This window comes from Fusarium redolens, assembly GCF_020744475.1.
Source record: "Fusarium redolens strain MPI-CAGE-AT-0023 chromosome Unknown BKA55scaffold_14, whole genome shotgun sequence".
Lineage (NCBI taxonomy): Eukaryota > Fungi > Ascomycota > Sordariomycetes > Hypocreales > Nectriaceae > Fusarium > Fusarium redolens.
In genome coordinates, this window is record NW_025763677.1 from 919263 (window position 1) to 941579 (window position 22317).

Below are 22317 nucleotides of genomic sequence, written 5' to 3' on the forward strand. Positions count from 1 at the left end.
ATCGCCATGAAATTTCCAAGATGACTGCTTCATATACACCACCATTCGCGCTAGTGACTGGCTGCAACAGTGGCATCGGTGAGCAACTTGCCATATCCCTTGTCCAGAACGACTTTACAGTGTTCGCCACAGCCAGGCGTATCGAGTCTCTAGATCATCTCGCGAGACAACATACAAACATCATTGCACTGCCTTTAGAGCTTAGTGACTCCACGAGTCTCGAAAGGCTCAGAGACTCGGTCGACAAACACACCGGAGGACGCCTCGACATACTGGTCAACAATGCGGGGATGCACTACGCGACACCAGCAACGGATATCAACGTCAAAGAAGTCACGAAGCTATTTGCAGTCAATGTTGTAGCTATCATGCACATGTGCCAGCTCTTTATCCCGCTGTTGCGCAAGGCCCCTCGGCCACGCATTGTTCAGATTGGAAGCGTTACTCGCGACGTTCCTGTTGTTTGTCAGTCTGTATACAACGCATCTAAAGCGGCTCTCAGCCAGTATACAAAGACTCTTCGTGTGGTTAGTTGGCCTCTCTCCATCCACGACTGAGTTATCTCGCTGGGTTTCGACGCTAATCATCGTGTCTAGGAACTAAGGCCCCTGTCCATTGAAGTCATAGAGGTCGTTACCGGCTATGTCCGCAGCAATATCCTTCGTGATGGTGTTCTCATCTCTGAAGACTCACTGTATCAACCTATCAAAAACACTGTTGAGACTATCAAGAATGGAGGAAACAAGAACGGCATGCCTGCAGACGAGTATGCTCGCGTTATCGTCTGCCAGATACTTGGCAAGACATACAAGCGTGAGATATGGGAAGGTCATCGGTCCCGTGTATTGCGCTTCATGGTGACATTTTTCCCTTTATGGTTATTGGTATGTGAGCCTTTTCAATATCAAGGTTGAGGACTAACGTAATTGCTAGGAGTTTACCCTTTTCGTGTCCTTCAAGCTACATCTTGTATCAGATGCTAAGCTGAGAAACATATAAGGTGAAGAGCTGTTGATAAAAAGCCCCAGCTTGTATCATAACGGGCCGGAGGGAGAAGCCTTGAGAACTGTAAATGCATTGTGTTTTCTTGTATCTCAAGACAGGTCAAGGAGAGCTTCAGATCTTTCATTTATAATTTACATATTGACCCTCATCCGTCATTTCATATATCACGCTGCCGATACTATAATGCTATCAACCGTCCGAACGCGCCAAGTTACTCCCCTTATGAGACACGTATCTCCATGACACCAACCCTAACGAGACGACAATCCATCTACAGCCGTATAAGCCTACATAGCCCCTCACTCAATCGAAAGGGAAGTCTGTCATAGCTTACTCATAGCAGCAACCCAGTATTTCTAGAGTCTTGTCAGCAACAACGTCCCATGAGCCAAAAGCCAATGCAACTTTGGATCAAAGAAAGGGTATGCTCTTACAGTCTCTGCGCCTGCTCCCACGGAACGAACTTTTGAAGACAGCCATCCGCCGCCTGGGGCAGACTCCACGTCAAATCTAGCTTCTTCGTCGCTGATACCCTTGTTGAATATGATTTGGCTCGGTAGGTCTGGGTATTTCACAGCTGGCCTACCCAGTCCAATAAGGTCGCAGGCATCGTTATCAAGGGCTCCGGTAACACCACTTCGACTTCTGAATCCGCCTGTCACAAGCAGCGTAAGATCAGGGAACCTGCGACGGATCTCTTGACTTGTTCGTAGGAAGAATCCCTCACGAATGCTTGAACGGGACCCGGTAGAACTCAGTTGCAGGGATGAATTGGTACTCATCATCTGAGGATCTTCAAAAGATCCACCACTGAGGTTGATGTAGTCGATTTCCTCCTTTTGTATCAGCTCAATCTGTCGCAGCATCTGTCTCATGCCTTTCTCGTCCTTAAAGTCTGCCGAGTTGATCTTCACACCAACGCAGAATGACTTAGGGACTTCCTTGCGGACGGATCGGATAATGCGAAGAACTAGTTCGACGCGCTTGTCTGTCGAACCTCCGAACTCGTCATCTCGCTGGTTACTGTTTGGTGACATAAATTGAGATAGTAGGAATCCATCTGTAATCTAGATTAGTGAACATCCCAGGTTTCTCTTACAGTTCAAGCCACTTACGTGCTGCGTGAACTTCAACGCCTTGAAAACTAGCTTGGTGAGCTAGTCGCGCAGCTTCAGTGAATTGCGCGACAACAACATCGATTTCATTTCGTGTCATGGCCCTTGGAGTTCCAAAGACCAACATACGGATCAGTTTGGCAATGGCGTTATCGCCGAGGTTGATGGGAATGGCACTTGGTGCGATGGTCTTTGAGAATATGCTTCTCTTTCCTGCTCCAATCGGAGATTGGCGTCCTGGATGGTTTCTATCACATCACTCGAATTAGCCACTACGTCTTTCAATGTCCTGAGTTCTCCCCATGTTGCGGAAGCTGGGCTTACAATTGAGCAATCATATGACAGTTCTGGTTCTTGGTAGAAGCTGTCCACTCTGACCAGCTCTTGAGCAAGGCTGATGTGGTTCCGGTGACTGCGACGTCTTCATTACTGCCAAGATACTGATCTGAAACCATGATGTTGCCTGCTCATGATTAGAACAAATTTCCTGTCTCGAGAAACCTCTTGCCGTGAGTTACCTGTGATAAGAGCTGCCCATCCACCTTGCGCCCATCGCTTATACACGGCTCTATGATTGCAAGATGGCAGTAGATTTTCGGCCATTTTTTCAGACATTCCAGTCTTGACAAGCCTGTTCTTTAGGACCAGTCCGCATCGGAGTCGAAGTGGGGAGCCAGCCGCAGAGTTCATTGTTGACAGTGCTCGTAATAGTGAGGTTTCTTGGGAGATTTTGGTCTGAATGGAGTTCAGAGAAAAATTACATTACTACTTACCAGCAATATGGTCCCATTTGCTAACTAACCATCTTTTATAGCCGTACTAAAAATTACGGGATGTCAAAACTGACCGCGGAGGAACTCCAAGTCAATTAGTGCCCGAATCCTCCGAAGCCGAATTGCCTCGAGTCATAGACCCCACATGCACTTGAGAATCTTTAGCGGCGCCTGGGGTTTCGGGCGGGAACAAATACAGCAAGGGTCATTCCCATTCAACAACAATTCGGCCGCCTTCACGTGCAAGACTTTAAGGAAATAGACATAATATTTAGCTTAGATATAGTTTATCAGTTTTACATCTTCAGTGTAATTGTTTTGTCCTTTTCTTGGCCTTGTGCTCAGCCCTCTCCCCTGAAACACCACCTGCGACGGGTTTCTTACCATAACTCCCAAAACACAATTCGCAACATACAATTGGCTCCTCGAGAAGAACACCTCCACAGATCTCGGAACTTGACGACGCAGAGATACGATTGGCTCCTCAGAAGATAGACGAGGGCTTGGTATCGGTTACACATGTGCCGCTTTCGCCGTTCGCCATGACCTGTTTGCCGATCATGGTCCGTGAGCGTAGCTCAGAAACTATCAGTACGTTTTACGTTGAAGTGGTTTATGGTTATTTGGCAAATCATGGTTCAGAAATGGCTGTTTGACGTTTTGTTTGACAGAGTGGCTGTGTTCTTCGGGAGACGAGGATTCCGGGTCTTGGCTGGGCGGGAAAGGTCAAAGCGTAAGTGAAGCCGTGCGGTGATATGTTTGTCTGGTGATGTTTTTGCCAGATTTTGAGGCTGCCATCGTGAAGCTCTTGAATGTCTCGTGGGTGTCTTGTGTTTCCTTGGCTGTATTTCTGGTGGTGATATCTATGCATGTTAAGAAAGCCGTAAAAGGAAAATGACTCGTTGCCTTTTCTATATAAGTCTGCTCAACTTCCTTTCATTGTTCGAATCATCAGCATCAGCATCAGCATCAGCATCAGTTTCATTATCTTCCTTTCTCATCACTCTTCTCCTGCTGGTCAGGTCTCCATAGGTCTTCGATCAATCCTTCTGACTACTTCACTCATCTTCACTCCTCATTTGTTTTCACACCTTTCTTCTCAAACATATACCACGATAATATCACAGTCTCGCAATGGCTCCCATTAAGAACATCCTCCTGGCTCTTTTCATCGCTGCCGACCTCGCAGCAGTGTCAGCCCACAGCGTCATCACCAATGCCGTTGGTGATGCCGGTGGTTCTGGTATGGCACTCGGTGTCGATACTTCAACTCCTCGAGACGGAACTCGAAGACGTCCTTTCCAGACGGATGCAACCCGCTTCCGAGGCAGTGCTGCTGATACCGTCGGCGAAACCTTGGCTGGCGGTGACAACGACATCGAGCAGGGAACAGTGGATATTATGGAAGAGACAGGTAGCTATACCCATTGACCTCGATAATGGTTACACAGACTTACACTCAAGCCAGGAAGCCAGCTCCCTCAGGTCAACCCCGGTGGTAGCCTTGAGATGACGGTTCATCAGGTCAACTCAGACGGTGCTGGTCCATATACCTGCATGATCAACGCCGACGGCACCGGTACGTCGTGGGATAATATCCCTGTGACAACTAATGTTGAGGGTAATGAGCGGGGTCGCAACCGAGACGGCGAGATGGGAGACTTTCCTCTTGTTGCTTCTATTCCCGCCGGGCAAAACTGTACTGGAACAGTCGCAGGCGAGGATAACGTCTGTCTTGTACGCTGCCAAAACCCAGCTCGCGCTGGCCCGTTCGGTGGTGTAATCCCGGTCCAGATGGCTCAGGCCAACAACGGCAATGCTGGAAATACTGGTAACGCCGGAAACACTGGAAACACTGGCAATGCTGGTAACGGTAACGCCAGTGACAATGCCAACGACGGTGCCAACGACGGTGCCAACGATAATGCTAATGGTAATGCCAATGGTGACGCCAATGGCAACAACAATGACAACGCCAATGGCAACAACAATGACAACGCCAATGGCAACAACAATGACAACGCCAATGACAACGCCAATGGCAACAACAATGGTGACGCCAATGGCAGTGGCAATGATGAGCAGGAGGAGGAGGAGGATGGGAACGACACTGGCAGCCGCAACAATCGCCGCGCCACTCGCTTCTCCGCATAAGCTGATAATGATTGGTAAAGCGAACTTGAAAACGGAAGACGGGACATTTGACAGATAGGACAGGACATTTGACAGATAGGACAGGACATTTGACAGATAGGACAGGACAGAAGGTTGGATGGAAGCTAGATAGCTCTATAGTATATTAGGGAAGGGGATAGTACAATATAATTATGCTGATGAACTCTTATGCCTGTGTCTCTTGCTGGTGGTAGTGAAGCTCAGTCAATTGGCTTTAGGATGTAGCCAAAGGAGGTATAGCGGCTCAGAACACCTGGTGAGCTTATGGCTTGACCCTTGACCATCCTTCTCGCTGATGTTCCCGCAAGGGTCTCATCATCGACAATGTCCAGGGCACAGTCCTTCAAGCCACTCAGCTTGCTGACTAGGATCTAATGCATCACTCACGTTTACCACTAGTCGCTGGCAAGTAGTCTAAGATATTCAGCTAACATGCTTCACCGGCACATCAACTCTAACCAGTAGGGCAGGGTAAACAAGCTGGGCCTAAGAAAGTCAATCATAAGATCTGTGCTTCAGCGTCACCTTGGCGACATTTCGGGAAACAAATAACACATAAACAAAACAACTCGTGATCGTGGTAGTCATTCTTCCGTGTTATGGCCGGGTGCCTTTGTTCGCCACAAAAACCGGCGGATCTCCAAACTAGCCTCGGAGGAACTCTAGTGGGCCCCGAATCTTCCGAAGTCAGTTCAAACTCACTTTGAGAGCGTAGACCCCACATTCAGTACAGTACATCGCGACGTGTGACTATAGTGGACAATTCAGTGGCGTCTGGGGATCCCGGGGATCGCGGCACTCGCATTCTACGATTGACCCGGCTACCTTCCATATAAGTCCTCTGAATGAGATGAAGTGTCTAGCTTACACAACTAATCAGATTTCATTCCCCGAATACTTCTAATCGTTATCGCATGCAATGGAAGAAACGCAAGTAATTATTGTTGGAGGTGGACCAGCAGGTCTTGCCCTGGGACTATCACTAGCCCGACTGAGGATTCATGTTAGTAGTCACCATTTCGATACTTACAGCACCATTTCTATTCAGTACTGACAAAGCACTTTTACCAGTCCGTTATTCTCGAGAAAGAGGCGGAGATCACCACAGACCCTAGAGGCGTATTCCTCACGGGTGATGCTGTCAGAATACTACACAGCCTCGGGATCCATGATCTGGCGTCCATAGGTCATGGTAAGTCCACACGCCTCGGAAGCAAATGAACCTGCATAATCCGTCACATCATATGCTAATCTCGAGCGACACAGAAATGCCACATGTTAATGTCCATCGTGGCGGCTTCAATACTGTACCATTCTTCTCAATTCGCCTTGGGGACTCCAACAGTCTTGACCAGGCCTTACCAGAAGGCATTCTGCAAATGCAGCCCCGTCTAGGTAGATCTCCTCTTGCGTCCCTCAAATACGTGTCTTCTATGCTAACTGTAATCTACAGAGGGGGCCTTGAGAAATGCTATCGAGGAAAGTAAATATTGCTCACTGCGTACCGCCTGCGAAGTCGTGTCACGGTCTGAACAAGATCCACCAGTAATCGACTTTGACGACAAACAAGGAAATAGACAGCAAATCAAAGGAGAATGGCTTATCGGCGCCGACGGAAAACTGGGCATTGTTCGAAAGCACTTCCTGGAACCAACAGTAGGCATCAAGCAGACAGACGGGCTCTACCCATACAGCGGCACCTGGATAGCCGCCAACTTGAAGATGAAGCTTCCTACTCCGGAGACTCATCCTGATTTTCCACTTTGGAAGTTTGGCTACTCAGCACAAGAGGTTTATGATCTCTTCTGGCCTGTTGGATGGCACTTTTGTACCCCGCCTGGAAAGGCTACGGCTTCCGGGAGATTTGGTCCTTATGAGGAAAGACTTTGGCGTCATGAATTCGCCCAAGATGAGTCGCTTATCAAGGACAACTCGGAAGAGCTGTTCTGGGAACATATCACGCCGATGATTACTCTTGAGGGAGATAGCAGCCGGAAGCACAGATTTGACGGTCCTGTGAAGTACCCTCGAGATTGCATTGAGATTCTACGCTGTCGACCATTCCACTTTGTTCACAAGGTCGTTGACCGCTGGTTCAGTGGACGTACAGTTCTTATCGGTGACGCGGCTCACGTCTTCCCTCCTTTCGCTGGTCAAGGTATTGGAAGTGGTGTCAGAGATGCTCACCAGCTTGCATGGCGGTTAGCTCTGATGCTCCATCCAAATGCGAAGCCAGAATACCATGATAAGCTTCTCAAGTGCTGGGAATCAGAGCGACGTCAGAGTATCAACGACGCTGCCCAGTTCTCCATGATCAACGGGCGCATTTGCAACAATGAGCCTACTTTATGGTTACGTTTCTGTTTCCGGCTTTTGATGTTCCTACATGGCACGCCTCTTTTCCAGTACGTGGACTACATGTCACACAAAGAGCAGAAGGGCTTTTCGGAAGTTGAAAATGGTTTGTTTATCAAGGGACGAAAAGGCGGTTCCCGTCTGCATCAGATACACATGAGATCCACGGACCAGACGGGCTCTTTTCTATCAGACGACTTGCTACGAAAAGAGAAGACGATCTTCACTCTGGTGGTCATCAGTGATGGGAAGCAAAACAACCAGCTTAGGCTATACGCCGAAGCGAGGGCCGCAGTCCAAGACGCTGGTGTCTCATCCATTATCTCGAAGGAGGCAATCATTGTTTACGACGCACAGTCAGACGACTCAGCACAAATCCCAAAGACACTTTCAGACACCAATGGAGAGTTTGGTCACCTTACCGTCTGTTCAGCTTCGCAGATCCCTACGGCTGACGGACGTCTGGCGAAGGGATATGACAGCTCGGTCTATGCCAAGCGCCTTGGGAGAACCACCAAGTTTGCCATCATTCGTCCCGATTTCTTTGTCTTTGCTTGTGCTTCTGACTATGCTGGGCTAGCCAACTCCCTGAACTCACTGAGAGATTTTGTTGGGTTTGGGGGTAAGAAATAGTGTACGAGATAGAGCGCGAAAAGCGTGCTATATAGTTCTCCAATATTTAACTGTTCCTTTATTACATGATTTCAAGAAGCTTGAGGCATATTGCTCTTCGTAATTAGTTCCTGACATCCAATCAAAGTGTAGAAGCTGTTAAATTCAGTTTCACTATTGGAAGATAGATAATGACGAGATGTGCAATATTGTAAACATACCCTTGATGATCCTATGCTAATCTAAAGCATATCAAAAGTGACTGCCGGATATGCTTCCAACGTTTGGGATCTTAAGTCAATTTGAAATAGCTAAGATAAGTTGTAAATAGAAGCCTTTAGTTCTGGGTTTCAGCTGTCTAAGGCAATCAATGACAATACATCAGTGTCTACAGTATAACTTCTAACAAAAAGGGTCCAGATCTAAAGCATAGTATTTCTTGCCTTGGCGTCTATTGGGTTCTTTTCTATAAATATAAATAACGTTCTCTATAAGCCACATAGACTGTCTGATGCGATTTTACATAAATCTACTAAACAGGAAGATAGCAACTCTTTGTACAGAGACTATCACACGCGTCAAAAACCCAACTCTGCAAAGTAAGTAGTTAGTAAGCTTCCTCTGTATGGCTTATGCAGGTGAACGAACGATGCTTACTCAAACTTGATCACGTTCCTCAATGTTCCAACTTTTGCCATGGTGACTTCGAGCACATCGCCATCTTTGAGAAACACCTTGGGACTATGGAAAGCGCCGACTCCAGCGGGTGTTCCTGTCATGATAGCCGTACCAGCAGGGATGGTTGTTCCTGTATTAACTCTGTTAGCGCTGATGCATAGGTCTGGCTCGTAAACAATCGGTGAAGTACCTTGACTCATATGGCTCAGAATCTGCTCCGGCGAGAAAACCATATCTTTCTTAAACTCCGCTACCTGTCGAACCTTACCATTCACCTTTGCTTCTACAGAAAAGCCCGAACCGTCGCCAAAAATGGCTGGGCTGATCAATGCGGGACCAATAGGCGCAAACTTGTCGAAAGCCTTGGCGAAGAAGAATTGACCGGCTGAATGCTTGGGGAGCTGGTACATGCGGCAAGAAATGTCGTTGCCAACGGTGTATCCCAGGATGTAGTCCTTGGCTTCTTGGGGAGATATGTCGCGACACTGCTTGGAAGTCACAAATACGAGCTCGCCCTATAATGCAATTAGAATTAGGCAGTGTCATGTTAGCCTGAGCATGATAACATACCTCATAGTCTGGGAGGCTCTTTGCGCAGAAGTCGTTGAGTGGAATGTCCTCATCTGGGTTTGCAAGGGATGCAGCTGGCTTTGTCCACAGAGGAGGTACCGACGTCAACGTTAGCTAGAGGCCTGTTAGTTATATACTCTGAGGGCGCTATTTTCTTTACTGTCTTTGGCATACCGAAGCTTCTTTGGCGTGGCTGCGGTAGTTCAGCCCAACGCAGTATAAAGGTAGGTCATCTCTCGGCAGTGGTGCTAACAGCTGTACTCAGTCAGTATAGTAGATTGGTGACAGCTTCATTTCACTGAAGCTATGACACGGAAAGGCTTACACGACGAATTGATACAGTTTTGGTTACGTGGCTATCAGTCAAGTCCTGTAAAGACTTGACTGCGCTGACTCTTGTCCCAACAGTTGGTGGGCCTTGAGCATCAGGGCCAAGGTCGGCGAAATATACTTCCCCGTCCTCCTCAGACTCAAACTTGATAAGAACAGAGAATGTGCCCATGGCGTTGGTTTACCACAGGGCAAATTGATGATCCGCAGCCCTCCACCGAGGCCAATATTTAAATACATCTGTTCTTCATTAGGGACGCGTTTGCGACGATTCAGCACGGGATTCGGAAGAAGCTGCTTGTTCTGCGATGCTAAAATGCGGGGAAACATAAGCTACGGCAGATCTGAAGTCAACTTTTAGATCCTCCGATGCGGGTCTAGCTGCACTGAAACTGCCGAGGTTGGTTAGTCATCGGAAATACTGCATGAATATTCCTCGGAGCATCTTGTGAATCCACAATCTCGGCCATTTCTCGCTCAGTCCCAGTTACACCGGAGCGTGAACGAGACCCAACAGGTCGAGATTAGCTTCCCAAATCTGAGTGTCCATCGACAAGCGACGTGAGTTCCAGGTCAAAATCGACTACTGGCCTTTGTCAGAAGTTCTTCCGAATTGAGGAAATGTCTGCGTCGCCATCTTCGGGCAGCGGGACATTCGGCACAGCTCATTCTGCCCAACGGCTGAGCACCAGAGTTTGCGACAATTGCATTCGGTTCGTAGACCCCGCAGTTGACTCTCGGCACTACGGTATCTGACACATCTCCGTTTTGCAGTTCTAAAGTCCGATGTGAGATAACCCGGCAGTCCCTGACACCGAGCCACGAGTACTGATGTGACCGATCACAGGCGATCTTGGTCAGCCGTCATGCTCCCGCTGCCTTGAGCGTGGTAAGACATGCAGCTACTCCACGACACGTCGTCGGCCAGGACCAGCTCCGGGCTCCGGACGTGGATCACGGGCAACGCGGGGCGTTCGTAGCCGAGGGAGAAGGCATTCTGGTAAGAGATGTTTGTTTACTGATTAAGCATTGCGGTATCTAATCACTCAAACCAACGCCATAGATGAAGCCACTTCTCATGGTTATTCTGTCTCAGAGGACACTGTTTCTTTGGTCCCAGCTGCTTCAGATATACCCTCTGAGAGCCCTGAGACCATTGTAACTTCCCATGCATCTACACAAGCTAGCAATCAATCATCACAGCGTTTGAGCTTCCTCCTCGAGGAGGAGGCATATCTGTAAGAGACAACCTCGCATTGTCCTATAACTCCAGGCACTATGAGTGTTGTCGTGTCCTCCTACTGACCATGTCAGGGCCGACGAATACGTCAAATCCATTAATAAAGCCATACCGCTATTCTCGGAAACAACATTATTAAGCAGCAGAGATATTCTCTCAACCTGCAGCTGTGAACTCGTTGAGACCATGCTTCTCATCACAGCGAAACTGCTCGGCTTCAAATTCGCGTCTACGCACTTCGACCTCGACAGTCGTATAGACCAAGTCTTGAGCAACACGTCTCTCCAAGAAGACACAGCCGGTGACTTTCCATCACTCGACCTCTTCCGCAAGTTCTGCCTACTCGCTTTCTATGAGTTCCATCAGTTTCCAGGCCAACAAGCCTGGATGCGAATAGGAAAAATTGTCCGTTTGGCGTATTGGATGGGCCTTGATCGTCTCGACATAATCCAATCTGTCTCTCCAGAATGGTCAAACGTAAACAACAAGGACCTCCAAGACTGGAAGCTTGTCTGGTGGTGTGTATATCGTCTTGACTCATATGCCAACCTCTCATCCGGGACGCCCTACCAGATTGATGAGCGACTTGTCAATACGTCTTTTATCCACGACCACTACCAGGGTCAGCTCTCACAGAGTCTTATTTCCCCTTGCAGGCTCCCCTACGATCCGCGTGGCCTTCCCGATCTGCTCTTGTTTGTCAAGTCTGGCGCTGAGAGCAGCCTGCTCTTCAATATTCATCTCATCACCATCACTGTCTTGCGACAATTCGGCAGACCAATGAGCATGTGTTATCTAGTTCCTCACGAAAACATCACGGCCATCGTACTCGATGCAGAACGAACTCTATCTGCAATACGTCTAGCCTTACCACGGAACTTTCTAAATCCTGGAAGGAATGCGTTTATGAATGAGTCAAATACTGATCACCATGCCCGGTTAGTTTCAGTACTTCACTTGCATATGGCTCAACTGTTGGCTGCCCTCGCGAGCTGCTACTATCTTCCAGAAGGTGACGATTGGACACTTAGCTGGCAACGTGTTCTGGAGACCTGCCAGAACATAGCGGGGATAGCAGAGAAATGGGACAGCAATTACACTCTCACCGTAGACCCAGCACTTTCACTCATCAGCTTGACGGCCCTTGTCTTCCTGGATATTCACAAGAAATATACTGAGAGTACCAACTTACACCTCATATCCGAGATTGAGAATTGCGAACTTCTTCTGTTGCTCCAACTTGAGCAACTTTCGGCCCATTGGAAACTTCCAGATCTATTAATCTGTAAGTTCAGCCCTCAAGGCTATTCATCCGTCGAATTTAGACTCTAACGATTTGTATCAGTGTCATTCAAGAGCTTCAAGGAGTCGGTGACAGGTCCCCTCTCTTACCCCCACATTCAACTCATCCTTTCCCGGTTTGAGAGTCCTTTGCATCCGAGGTGGTTACAGTTCTTGTCATCTGCTCAAACGCATCTCGAGAACGTGATATGGGGACATGCGTCATGATGCCAAGTTTGCAGATCTTATTTAACCCCCGTAGCGTTTTCAGGTTTACGTAAAACTATATCCTGCAAATAGCTATCATAGAGATAATCCATATTTTTGTATCGCCCCCCTAATAAGGCCACCAGATTACGCTCCTCCCATTATCTGGATTCCCTTCCCATAGCATCCACGATGTGATGGACTGTGTGGCTCGGCAAAATCGCTAATGAGATGTTGTTAATATTTTGTTTGTCTCGGATGGGTTTTTAGCATCTAGTAGTTATTATACGAAGATTCGGCTTTGGTTGAAATCACAGGAGGGCTTTTTGTGTCACGGGAAGTGGGAGCTATGTCCATCAAGAAAGGTATATAGCATTAAACTCATTCAACTAGCTCATTAGACTAGAACAAAAACAATTATCGTAGACGGACAGATACCGTTTGCTAACTATCGCAGTGGCCTCCTGGTGTGAATGCAACAGGACGTATCTAGACCTTACTGGGAGCAACTTCATGGACCTCCTGGTCCAGAGAAGAAACTCTCTCAGTCTCCTTGCTGAGAACCTCCTTCTCAACGTGCTCAAGATCGACATCAGCCACAGCGGCATGGTCACCATCGATGACCTTGGCCAACTCCTCAAGGGTAGGTCCTCGAGTCTCGACATACATGAAGAAGATGAAGAGAACTTCACCGGCAACCCAGATGGTGTAAATAAGGTAGAGTCTCCAGGTGTTGCCGCCGTAGCCAGTTTCCTTCTCGCCCTCGGGGACGGCGGGGGCTTGCCAGGCCTTGAAAGCTAGAGGGTTGAGGTAGTTGTTGAGCAGAAGCGCGATCTGGACCGAAATGTTGAGGAACATCAGGCCCTTGGCACGGAGGGAGTAGGGGAGAATCTCGACAGCATAACCGATCAAGAGACCAGACCAACAAGTCGAGTAAAAGACACCGTGAAGCCAGACAAGGAAGATCATGGCGTTGTTGGCGCCAGGGGCCTTATGCTGCTCGTGGAGACCACAGGTAAGGGTCCAGAACAGGAGAGTCAGACACATACCGCCAGTGGCAAAAAGGAAAGAGAAGCGACGGTTGAGGCGTTCGACGAGGAGAGCGCAGCCGATAGAAACAAACAGATCGAGAATGGTCTTTCCGGCAGTGATGATGAGACGTTCGTTCTCGCTATCAAGACCAGCGTTGATATAGAGACGGGCAGAGTAGTTTGAAACAACACCGTTACCTGACCACTGGGAGAAGAGACCGAGGGAGAAGAGAACGAGGAGACGGTAGCGGTTACCCTTGGTCTTCAGGAAGTCGGTATATCGGGAGCTGTTGTTGGCAAGCTGCTCGGCCTTGATGGTGTCACGGATCTCACGGTACTCGAACTGAACGGTTGGGTGGTTCTCGTTGCCGTTGGCGTGGTACTTGGAGAGGATGTGAAGGGCTTCGTCCTGGCGGTCCTTGGCGATGAGGAATCGAGGGGATTCAGGGATCCCTAGAATAATCGTGTTAGCAAGATCGCTGAATAATGTAACCAGAAGATCAACTTACACCAGAGAATGACGAGCTGAATAAGACCGGGAGCACCCTGGAGGATAGCGGGGAATCGCCACGACCAGTCACTGTTGCCGCCGCCCCAGTAGTGAGTACCGAAGCAGGTCCAAGAGACAAGCAGAGAGCCCATGTTCCAGAGACAGTTGTAAACAGTGGTGAAACGAGCACGGTGCTGAGGATGGCAGAGCTCAGCGAGAAGCATAGGAGAGGCAATCTGAGCGAACGAGTTGCCGAAACCGAGAAGCACACGGCCACCGGAGTAGGTAGCGAAGTCGGGAGCTCCAGCCTGGAGACCAGCACCAATAGCCATGAGGATGAAGCCGAGAGCGATACAAGGGCGACGTCCCCAGCGATCGGCGATAACAGGGACAAGAGGGATAGATGCGACTGAACCAATCTGGTAGAGGGCGACCAAAAGACCAAGTCTGCTACCCTCGGGCTTATCGAAGAAGTCGTTCCAGGTGTCAAAGTTCTGAACAACACCCATGTACATACTACGAAACACGCCAAGTCAGTGGACTGGATCACGAGCAAATCCGGGGATTGCTTACCCATCCCAACCAGTTCCCATGGAAGAAACGCAAAGAACGCATGCGTAGAAGGTCAAGACCCTCAGACCGGGGTCCTTGTACCAAGTAACATGCTCAAACTTGGGAGCTTCCTCCTGAAGCTTCTTCGTCTTCTCGTCGACGCCGAGGCCGATGAGGTCCTTGATGCCCATGACGATTTCTCAATCGGGGGGACAAAGTATTAAAAAAAGTGACAATAGATGAGTTTTGTTCTTCTTCTGCCAGAAGCACTCAGTGGCTTAGCAGATTATTGCTGAAGGTGAAGAGTGAAAGGAAGTCTGACAAAAAATTGGGGGGAGATCCCTGGATAGATATAGAAAACGCGTTTGAGTGAGGCCCAGAACAATCTGAATGGAAAACGGGCGTGCGGACCGGGCTTTCAGACCCCAGATTGACGGAAGAACCGAGCAGGCAAAACAGATGAACAGAACGATCAAATGGCAGGCGTCCGCTTAACGGGGTTCCACTGTCCACTGTCGGAATGGGCGATCTTGTTCCACCTTGGCTGTCTTGGAAGTCTTGGTAGTCATGAGTCCTAGCCAAGATGGAGGCCGGGCCGCGCTCATTTCAGCAGGGATGGGTCAAAAACAATGGAGAAGAAATCGAGTCTAATTGCAGTCACAAGCTGGGGGATCTGTGCCTTGTGCACTCCACTGCACTTTTGAACTGATGTTGTTGCACGGAGCACTCCGTATCTGAAGCATAATAATGGGGCTCTGCGATTAAGCCGCCCATGGGGGTGATTTTCGCTATTAGCCTGTTGACCCTACCGGCGGCCGAAAAAAGGGGCCCCATTTCTCATCTCGCCACGGGTTTTCGCTAGGAACACCATGCTACACATCGTCTTGTCTATCAGGCACGCATCAGATTTTGCATCTGTTTTTACCCTGATCTGATCTTTTGTCTAGAATCGTCGGGCCCAACGTGCGACATAACATCATGGACATCACCGATGCTTACGGTCACTGGATGCTCACGGGACTGGGCTTTGTAGATCCCATTTTGCCTGTAGCCAGACGTCTTGGGGCAGCCATCAATAGAACTGTGCCTCCAATATTTGCCATCTTCCAAGACTCCTCGATGTTTTCAATAAGCCATTGAACATCGAGAAATGAAGAAAAAAGCAGCGGGAATGAGATCTCCACGTGGTGCGGAATCATCACCCGTGACTTTTGCTCAGGCGGTTTCGGGGATATTCTCCAGTCTTGGCCTAGAGTGGCATTTGGCTAAATACGGGTAAATGCGGGTAAATAACAACCTTATATCAGTCCGCCAAGCACCGAGCATAACAATTTTTTCCTGATCGATCAAACGCAATTTATCGTGTTGGTCTCGTAAAACCCGAATATTAAAAACATGCAATTCCCGAATTGCTCTCGGCATACCAGCTGAAATGCCCATAACTGATATGTATAGCGGCATGTCATGTGCATGGAAATTAGCCGATTGACAGAGCCGTTGGACTTAGAACCTGCACGTCGCATGATGATCCCAGAACAGCCAAGACTATAAACTGGAGACGACAGAACTTTTGACAAGTTCTCATACGGCCAACAACCGTTCCCAAGACCTTGGCGCTCACGAACCCAATTTTCTTCTTGTCTTTGATATCTCCACTTAACAAGACTTGTCCTGAGCTCGACCCGCCCTTGTTTGACATGGCCCAGGAACCGAGGGCCGAAATTCCCCTGACCCAGATATCCACTGTTTTCTGTCGAGCGTGACTGATGAACCGAGTTGACTCCGCCACGAAGAATAAGACGTTCAGCTGACGATGCCGCCGGCTTCTGAATCGTGTTGTGTCAAGATGCACTGACATAGAATGGATTCTACCTATTGTTGCAGTTGTTAGGCTTCGAACTAAATTGGCCGGGAAATAGTCATGCTGATTACGCTCCTTAGGTCAATGGACGGATCTGGGTGAAATAGAAGAGAACTGCATGGTTGGACTACTTGATAATGCCACCAGTTATTAATCGTCAGGCTTGTGCGAAATATCTTGTGACTCTGTTGATAGTGATTATGCCTCGATAACACGGGATGGCTTGAACCCAGTGTATGTGGCAAACGCGAGAGCAAACTTCAAGAGGCTCAGTTTCTCAATAGATCTTTATTCTATGATTTTTATATTACTTCCATAGAACAGTGACACTAATGGTTTTATATATCTTAAGCTCTGTAAGATGATAATGCCTTCTAAAACTCGAAAGCATAGGGTAGGTATATCTCTGACGCGCTTTAACGCGTGAAGGCTACGCGAAAATAATCCACTCTGGAGAATGGGTTTTCCAACAATACCTAGGCTGAAACATGCTATTAATTTACCCATTATGAGCCATTGCCACGGTTCTCAATGCTTGATGAGTTGCTCCGCGTGGCAATTACCAAGAGCCTTGGCCTTGACCATCTAACCAGCTGTCTCACGCACGACAGTCAGAACATCGTCATTCAAGGGTAGTGATTGGGGCTAGAACTTATCCAAAAGCAACCTCGAGGTAGCCAAGCAGCCAAGCACTCACGGATAAGCTTGTGGATGCGAGAGAACTACTTGGCGTGGAGAAAACATCAACCCCAGGGGGAATGGAGATCGGCAGACGCGACCCACCTGGATCTCTTAACAATGAGGAGAAATAAAATGGTTCTCTTTAACGTGGACCTGGGGAAAAAACAGTGATGATTGTAGTCAATGAATAGATACTCTATTGCTAAATACTATGCATCGAGATATATCAAAGTTATAAATGCCCAATCAGCTGAACTACAAGTCGACTTGAACAGGGTAATTAGCCTAAATTCATCCAACATCATTTCGCTTGCATCCCTTATCGATAGCGTCAGGTATTGCGCTCTGTCCAAGGTCTCAGCCCATCCAGAAAATTGGTGTGAACCTCTCCATTCCCGGTTATTCTCAGCACCTCCTTGTATTCCGCATCGCCAAGACACTGGAAAAACAGCAAAATACCCGCCCAGATGAAATCAGCATAGCTCACTACATCGCCCAACAAGAACGGCCCAGACGTATTCTCCTCCAGCAACGCCGTGATCTCACGCGCAAACGGCTCCGCTCTGTCAAATGCTCCTGGGGAGTTCTTTTCTCCGTACTCGTAGAGAGGCATTCCCACGTCTTGTAAACGCGTTTCGAGGAAGAAATCGAGACTTTTTTCGCCGATGATGTTTTTGGCTACACCGGGGACGTAAATTGGAACCATTTCCGTCATGAATTTTATCATGGATGCTCTCAGCCGGTCCTGCATTGGGCTGTTCAAGTGTAAACTCGGCTCAGGGTGCTTTTCCTCGATGACATCGACGATCTTGTAAGAGTCCATTATGTATGAGCCGTCTGGCATTTGAATGGCTGGGAGGGTAAAGGGGGCGCCTCGTTCGTTTGGGGATACACTGAGTACCGGATTGTTACTGAAAGCTCAATTGATGTAACCAAGCTTTGTACTTACTGTTCACTAAGGCGTTCCTTGATTTCGGGATATTCGAGCTATACAAGTTAGCAAAATTATATTATAACTGCTTCGAAAACTTGCCCATTCGGTCTTATAATCAAGGCCTTTATAATTCAGAAGTAATCTCGCTGGAGACGATGTTAGTGCTGGACGCAGTCCATTAGTCACGGAGACTGACTTCTCCAGGTATTCATGGACCAGCAAACCTGGGGTGCCCTGCTCGGAATATCAAAGAATGTAATGTTGTTGGTGGACATGCTGCTGTTGGTTTGTGTCTTTCGATATGTGATATGATGTTGGCCCTTCTGTATAATGCAGATGCAGCCTCACGGGGATAAGTGAGGGAATTCACTAGTTGATAAGGTACCCCAAGATATAAATAGTAACAAGTTCATTATCGTTTGATTAATCAGCAAGCCAGACGCGGACCAATAACACAATGGCATCATATCTTCCCCTCACGCGATGGATGTTAGCACAATCCTTCAATGCCAAAAGCAGCAGGTGAGAATGCTGCGATGTTGTAAATACGGACTTATTAAGTGTCTCTTGTTAAGTATCTACTTATAGAGTAGTCTAGACTGTAAGCTGACATGGTGTCAAATTACATATTTATACGCCTTTATTGTCCTCTTTAACAACATCTATAAATTACCAATTTCACTATATGCTGAAGCCATCATGACTCGGTATCGCTACTATAATAGCAATCCCTACTTTCAAGAATCTCGATACATCTTGCAACATTCCTTGCTATAAAGCCAATATAGGCATTCGTGTCAAGGTCGGAGCTAACATCATGAGAAAGTAGTAGCTCTGTTGTACCCTCATGGCCAATATTATCAGCATAAGGTAGATCCATGCGTTGTGAACTCTGTCTATCTGGATGAACCTTGCCAGTTGCCAAAATTAGCCTGCTGCTGTAACATGATTATGAACTGTTGCATATATCACGGCTGTTAATCCAGTGTCGTCTTCTGCATCGGGATCCACTTGGTTTGTAGCAAGTAACTGTTCTATTACTGCTTCGCGTCTGGTTTCAGCAGCATACATGAGCGGTGTCCGATCCCACTCATCTACTATGTCTGCTGGTATACCCATCTCTAAATAGCTTGCCACTTCTGTGGCCAGTCCATATAATGCCGCCCAGTGCAGCCCTGTTGCTTCAGGATCACCGATTCTATGACGGAGCCTGATTCGATTATTCAGTAAAATGGATAAGTAAGACCGAGACCGGACTAGCCCTGCTACTCCTAGCCATGTACCTATATGGGCTTGGCTTCTGAGAAATGAGATTGGTGGACAATGAGGACCACTTTCAAAAGCATGATATCCCCAATTGGTGGCGGCATGGAAATACAATGGGTATAGATCCAGTCGCTCTCCAGGCCCCTTGACTCCAGCGGGCTTGGTTTCAAAGGCCGCAAATGAGAGATATGTATTGCAGATTGCAGTGATTTCCTTGTGACCCTGAACCCAGGCAGTCTCGTTCTTCTCTTCGTCTGTTGTGAGGCCCTTGGTAAATGTCGGGTCATCCGAAAATAGGAGACATCCTAGATTCTCTTGCAGGTACTTCATAGTTGTGTAATGGAGCAAGCTCACTGTGTCAGAAGTTTCTCGCATCTGGACTAAACCCATGCACACGTGAAGAATTATATTGGTGCACTGCAGATCTCCCTCACCAAGTGTTGAGCTCCCAACTCGTACACTGAGTGCGTGCTGTAGTTGTAAAGGGGTTAGTCGCTGCGGTGAGAGTGTGAGCTATACGAGCGCTTTTCTTGCTAAGTCCCGGTGTTCTCGTCCTTGATTTCTGATTCTGGTGATGGTTTTTCCGTATGCATCCTCGAACGCTTCTGGACCGCTGCGTAGTTCCCTCAGGGTAGTTAGTATTTGGTTAATTGTTGTTTTGTCTTTTAAGTTTTCAAGATAGAACGGCGCGAGTAGACACCTGTAGAGCCATTAGCTGATCGTTGTTCCTGAGACATATCGAATGAATATTGAGCTACTGACGTCCCCTTGACTACTTGTGTCATTCTCTGTCGGATTGACTTTTGAGTCTTTCTTTCGTATTCGCTGATAAGTCCGGGTTGTCATCGCTGAGGATCAGCAACTCTTTCATCCAGTTATCCACATACAGCATGATAACCTTGAGCATATACTTTCTGACTGAATGATGGCAGTAGTTTATTGTCGAGACTCCTATCAGGACGTAAAGTAATAAGAATGTTCACTGCGGCTTCAGATTGCAGTTTGCAGATTTCTGAAAGAAACATTCCTCTACTTTTGTCTGTTGCCTCAAGCTCATCCAAACTATCAATAACAATAAATACTCTTGTGAAAGAACTGGCCACCGCTTGAACAACTTGAAGCATCTCTTGCATCTTTAACTCCTCATTTCCTTGACGATGAGTCTTATAAAGCGATGCCACCATGTCTGGTAAAGGAGAATAGTACTGCGCCAGCTGTCTTAACACACTCGCGAGTAAGTTCTCAGCAGTTTGTTCCTCTCGCCTCTGGTAATGACAGTAAATATACGTAAGACTGATACTATCATCGTTCTTGAACTTTGTCCGAAGATACTCAGTCGTGGTTGCTGTTAGAATGGTCTTGCCTGTCCCAAGCATACCGGGGCAGTAAAGTGTTGTACCTTTTGATTGCAGCCATGCTTGGAAGCTTTCGCTTCTCAGAAACCATTGACCGGTGTCTGGCTGGCGTTGCTGGATAAAGTCTTTTTGTTGAGAGCTGTAGTCTTGCTTACTGATCTGACTAAGCACCTTGTTCTTCTTCTTTCTTTGCTTTGAAGTTTAAAGCTCCGACCTTTTCATGTATCTTAAGTATAGGCTCATGAACTACAACACAGCTTATTAGAGACTTAGTCGCAACAATGACACGCAAATCCAATTTGGTTACTAACCATGGGCCAGGAGATCTTCGATCGTCTTCTCAACTTCAACCCTTTGAGGAGAGATCTGCAAAATAAGCTCTTCGGCGTATGCAGCTGCCACTATCGCAGCATGGCCTTGCTACTCATCGTTTTTATGCGAGTCAGAGCAGTCGCATATGCCTCGATCACACAAGGAAAATGGTTATTCAAGCCTGCAGATTCCATCTCAAAGCATAGAACCTCCTCATCTGCTGAAAGTCTATCCCGTATGACAGCATCTTTCATTACTTGATCACCTGACGTGACAAGACCATAGTGAATCTTGAGATTGTCCTCCCTTGATGACCGTGCATCTCTTGGAATGAGATTGGAATTATGACAAGCCAAAAGGCAGCTTTTGCCAGGCGAAGCGCGCAGAAAATCAGCTTTGTAAAGCCTATAATTGTCCGGGGAGAGCCGCTGATACTTGTCTGTTAGTCTTGGATTCTGTTCCAGTATGACCTGGATGGTTTCTTCTATCTTGTGACCCTTTCTTGCATTTGTTGCCCTGAGTTTGGTCATGGCTGTCAAGATGGAAGTTGGTGGTTGGTTCAAAGAACCCTTGATCAACAATCCCTGACATTGTATCGCTTTGCCGTAGTCATACTGGATCACGCCTCCGTCACGTCGATCAGGTGAGCTGACGACAAGATCGCCTAGACGAATATCATGTTGCGTGGGAACACCACCGCCAATGCCTACCATCAGGCCAATCCTGACGTTTGAAAATGTGCGTACCATATCCCTGGCAACAGCTGCACTCGTGGTTCCATAATGTCCGGAAGGAAGTGCTGCGATTACAACGTTGCATTTGCCTATTCATCAGAGGGTATAGGTGTTGTTGTCGTTTGCTGGTGCATCAACTAGCTCAGAGTCCTCATAGTCAAGAAGTTCCAGAGCAGCGACCAGCTCTTCTTCAACGACACATATCCACGCTATAGTGTACAACTTATAATCTGGCATGATTGCATCTAAAGAGTCGCTATCAATTATGTAGAAACAGCCATGGAAGTGTAATTACCTGGTTCGGTACGCAGTTCAGGCCAAAGTTGACCTTTCTGAGTTGGAAAGATGGTGAAAGAAGAGGAATAAAGCGGGAAATAGTTCATGTTTATATTGAGTGGTCCTAGAACACAGCCCTATTGCCAAGACAGAGAGGTATCACGGCGTCTAACATGAATCGATCAGCTCACAGAACAGGGTTCTCTCCTAAGTAAGCCATGTAATCAAGCTGTCATGTGGCTTGACTTCATTGGCTGAGGAAGAATGATGCGTTATTCGCGCCAGAGTAAGGAGCTTGACGAGGATAATTGCCAACAGCGAGGCCTTTATGCTCTATCAGCATGGCAAACCCTTCTGGCTCATCAGAATCCTCCTGTATACATCTTTTTTCACATAATAGCCCATGATGAGTGTTTGTGGCATTCTGGTGTTGACATCTTCAAGAGACGGACCCGTATCTGGTATGTTCCGAATAGCCATTGCC

General features: G+C 47.6%; 11 protein-coding genes across 11 annotated transcripts; 5 read left to right on the forward strand and 6 right to left on the reverse strand.

Annotated features, from left to right (window-relative positions):
- Positions 1 to 20: 20 nt before the first annotated feature.
- On the forward strand, positions 21 to 999 carry BKA55DRAFT_542801 (uncharacterized protein; the record flags this gene model as incomplete). The annotated part of the gene is made up of 3 exons (XM_046190519.1): positions 21 to 527; positions 597 to 884; positions 934 to 999. The coding sequence occupies 3 exons, from the start codon at positions 21 to 23 to the stop codon at positions 997 to 999; spliced, it is 861 nt and encodes a 286-aa protein (XP_046046006.1).
- A 329-nt stretch (positions 1000 to 1328) lies between these two features.
- BKA55DRAFT_596807 (uncharacterized protein) lies at positions 1329 to 2575 on the reverse strand (the record flags this gene model as incomplete). Its single annotated transcript, XM_046195995.1, has 4 exons — positions 1329 to 1361; positions 1440 to 2065; positions 2121 to 2368; positions 2445 to 2575. The coding sequence occupies 4 exons, from the start codon at positions 2573 to 2575 to the stop codon at positions 1329 to 1331; spliced, it is 1038 nt and encodes a 345-aa protein (XP_046046007.1).
- Positions 2576 to 3864: 1289 nt separating this feature from the next.
- On the forward strand, positions 3865 to 5105 carry BKA55DRAFT_706759 (uncharacterized protein; the record flags this gene model as incomplete). The annotated part of the gene is made up of 3 exons (XM_046200702.1): positions 3865 to 4307; positions 4362 to 4766; positions 4963 to 5105. The coding sequence occupies exons 1-3, from the start codon at positions 4028 to 4030 to the stop codon at positions 5103 to 5105; spliced, it is 828 nt and encodes a 275-aa protein (XP_046046008.1). The 5' UTR covers positions 3865 to 4027.
- Positions 5106 to 5987: 882 nt separating this feature from the next.
- On the forward strand, positions 5988 to 8056 carry BKA55DRAFT_519932 (uncharacterized protein; the record flags this gene model as incomplete). The annotated part of the gene is made up of 4 exons (XM_046188378.1): positions 5988 to 6071; positions 6140 to 6260; positions 6335 to 6463; positions 6522 to 8056. 4 exons carry the CDS (start codon positions 5988 to 5990, stop codon positions 8054 to 8056), a joined length of 1869 nt encoding a protein of 622 aa, XP_046046009.1.
- A 422-nt stretch (positions 8057 to 8478) lies between these two features.
- On the reverse strand, positions 8479 to 9921 carry BKA55DRAFT_118109 (uncharacterized protein). The gene is made up of 6 exons (XM_046184762.1): positions 9609 to 9921; positions 9458 to 9538; positions 9284 to 9397; positions 8904 to 9228; positions 8684 to 8843; positions 8479 to 8627 (listed from the first exon to the last, which is right to left on the reverse strand). The coding sequence occupies exons 1-5, from the start codon at positions 9783 to 9785 to the stop codon at positions 8689 to 8691; spliced, it is 852 nt and encodes a 283-aa protein (XP_046046010.1). The 5' UTR covers positions 9786 to 9921; the 3' UTR covers positions 8479 to 8627; positions 8684 to 8688.
- A 162-nt stretch (positions 9922 to 10083) lies between these two features.
- BKA55DRAFT_118125 (uncharacterized protein) lies at positions 10084 to 10947 on the forward strand. The gene is made up of 4 exons (XM_046184763.1): positions 10084 to 10326; positions 10388 to 10401; positions 10461 to 10613; positions 10677 to 10947. Exons 1-4 carry the CDS (start codon positions 10235 to 10237, stop codon positions 10853 to 10855), a joined length of 438 nt encoding a protein of 145 aa, XP_046046011.1. The 5' UTR covers positions 10084 to 10234; the 3' UTR covers positions 10856 to 10947.
- A 92-nt stretch (positions 10948 to 11039) lies between these two features.
- Positions 11040 to 12362, forward strand: BKA55DRAFT_693754 (uncharacterized protein; the record flags this gene model as incomplete). Its single annotated transcript, XM_046199955.1, has 2 exons — positions 11040 to 12138; positions 12199 to 12362. The coding sequence occupies 2 exons, from the start codon at positions 11040 to 11042 to the stop codon at positions 12360 to 12362; spliced, it is 1263 nt and encodes a 420-aa protein (XP_046046012.1).
- Positions 12363 to 12830: 468 nt separating this feature from the next.
- On the reverse strand, positions 12831 to 14605 carry BKA55DRAFT_678556 (general substrate transporter; the record flags this gene model as incomplete). The annotated part of the gene is made up of 3 exons (XM_046198145.1): positions 12831 to 13825; positions 13882 to 14378; positions 14436 to 14605. 3 exons carry the CDS (start codon positions 14603 to 14605, stop codon positions 12831 to 12833), a joined length of 1662 nt encoding a protein of 553 aa, XP_046046013.1.
- A 2529-nt stretch (positions 14606 to 17134) lies between these two features.
- BKA55DRAFT_577194 (uncharacterized protein) lies at positions 17135 to 18251 on the reverse strand. Its single transcript, XM_046193574.1, has 4 exons — positions 18087 to 18251; positions 17990 to 18036; positions 17906 to 17943; positions 17135 to 17849 (listed from the first exon to the last, which is right to left on the reverse strand). The coding sequence occupies exons 1-4, from the start codon at positions 18163 to 18165 to the stop codon at positions 17288 to 17290; spliced, it is 726 nt and encodes a 241-aa protein (XP_046046014.1). The 5' UTR covers positions 18166 to 18251; the 3' UTR covers positions 17135 to 17287.
- A 566-nt stretch (positions 18252 to 18817) lies between these two features.
- On the reverse strand, positions 18818 to 19486 carry BKA55DRAFT_542809 (uncharacterized protein; the record flags this gene model as incomplete). The annotated part of the gene is made up of 1 exon (XM_046190520.1): positions 18818 to 19486. One exon carries the CDS (start codon positions 19484 to 19486, stop codon positions 18818 to 18820), a length of 669 nt encoding a protein of 222 aa, XP_046046015.1.
- Positions 19487 to 19829: 343 nt separating this feature from the next.
- BKA55DRAFT_678558 (uncharacterized protein) lies at positions 19830 to 22068 on the reverse strand (the record flags this gene model as incomplete). Its single annotated transcript, XM_046198146.1, has 6 exons — positions 21853 to 22068; positions 20984 to 21646; positions 20823 to 20906; positions 20683 to 20757; positions 20044 to 20636; positions 19830 to 19856 (listed from the first exon to the last, which is right to left on the reverse strand). Exons 1-6 carry the CDS (start codon positions 21938 to 21940, stop codon positions 19830 to 19832), a joined length of 1530 nt encoding a protein of 509 aa, XP_046046016.1. The 5' UTR covers positions 21941 to 22068.
- Positions 22069 to 22317: the final 249 nt, after the last annotated feature.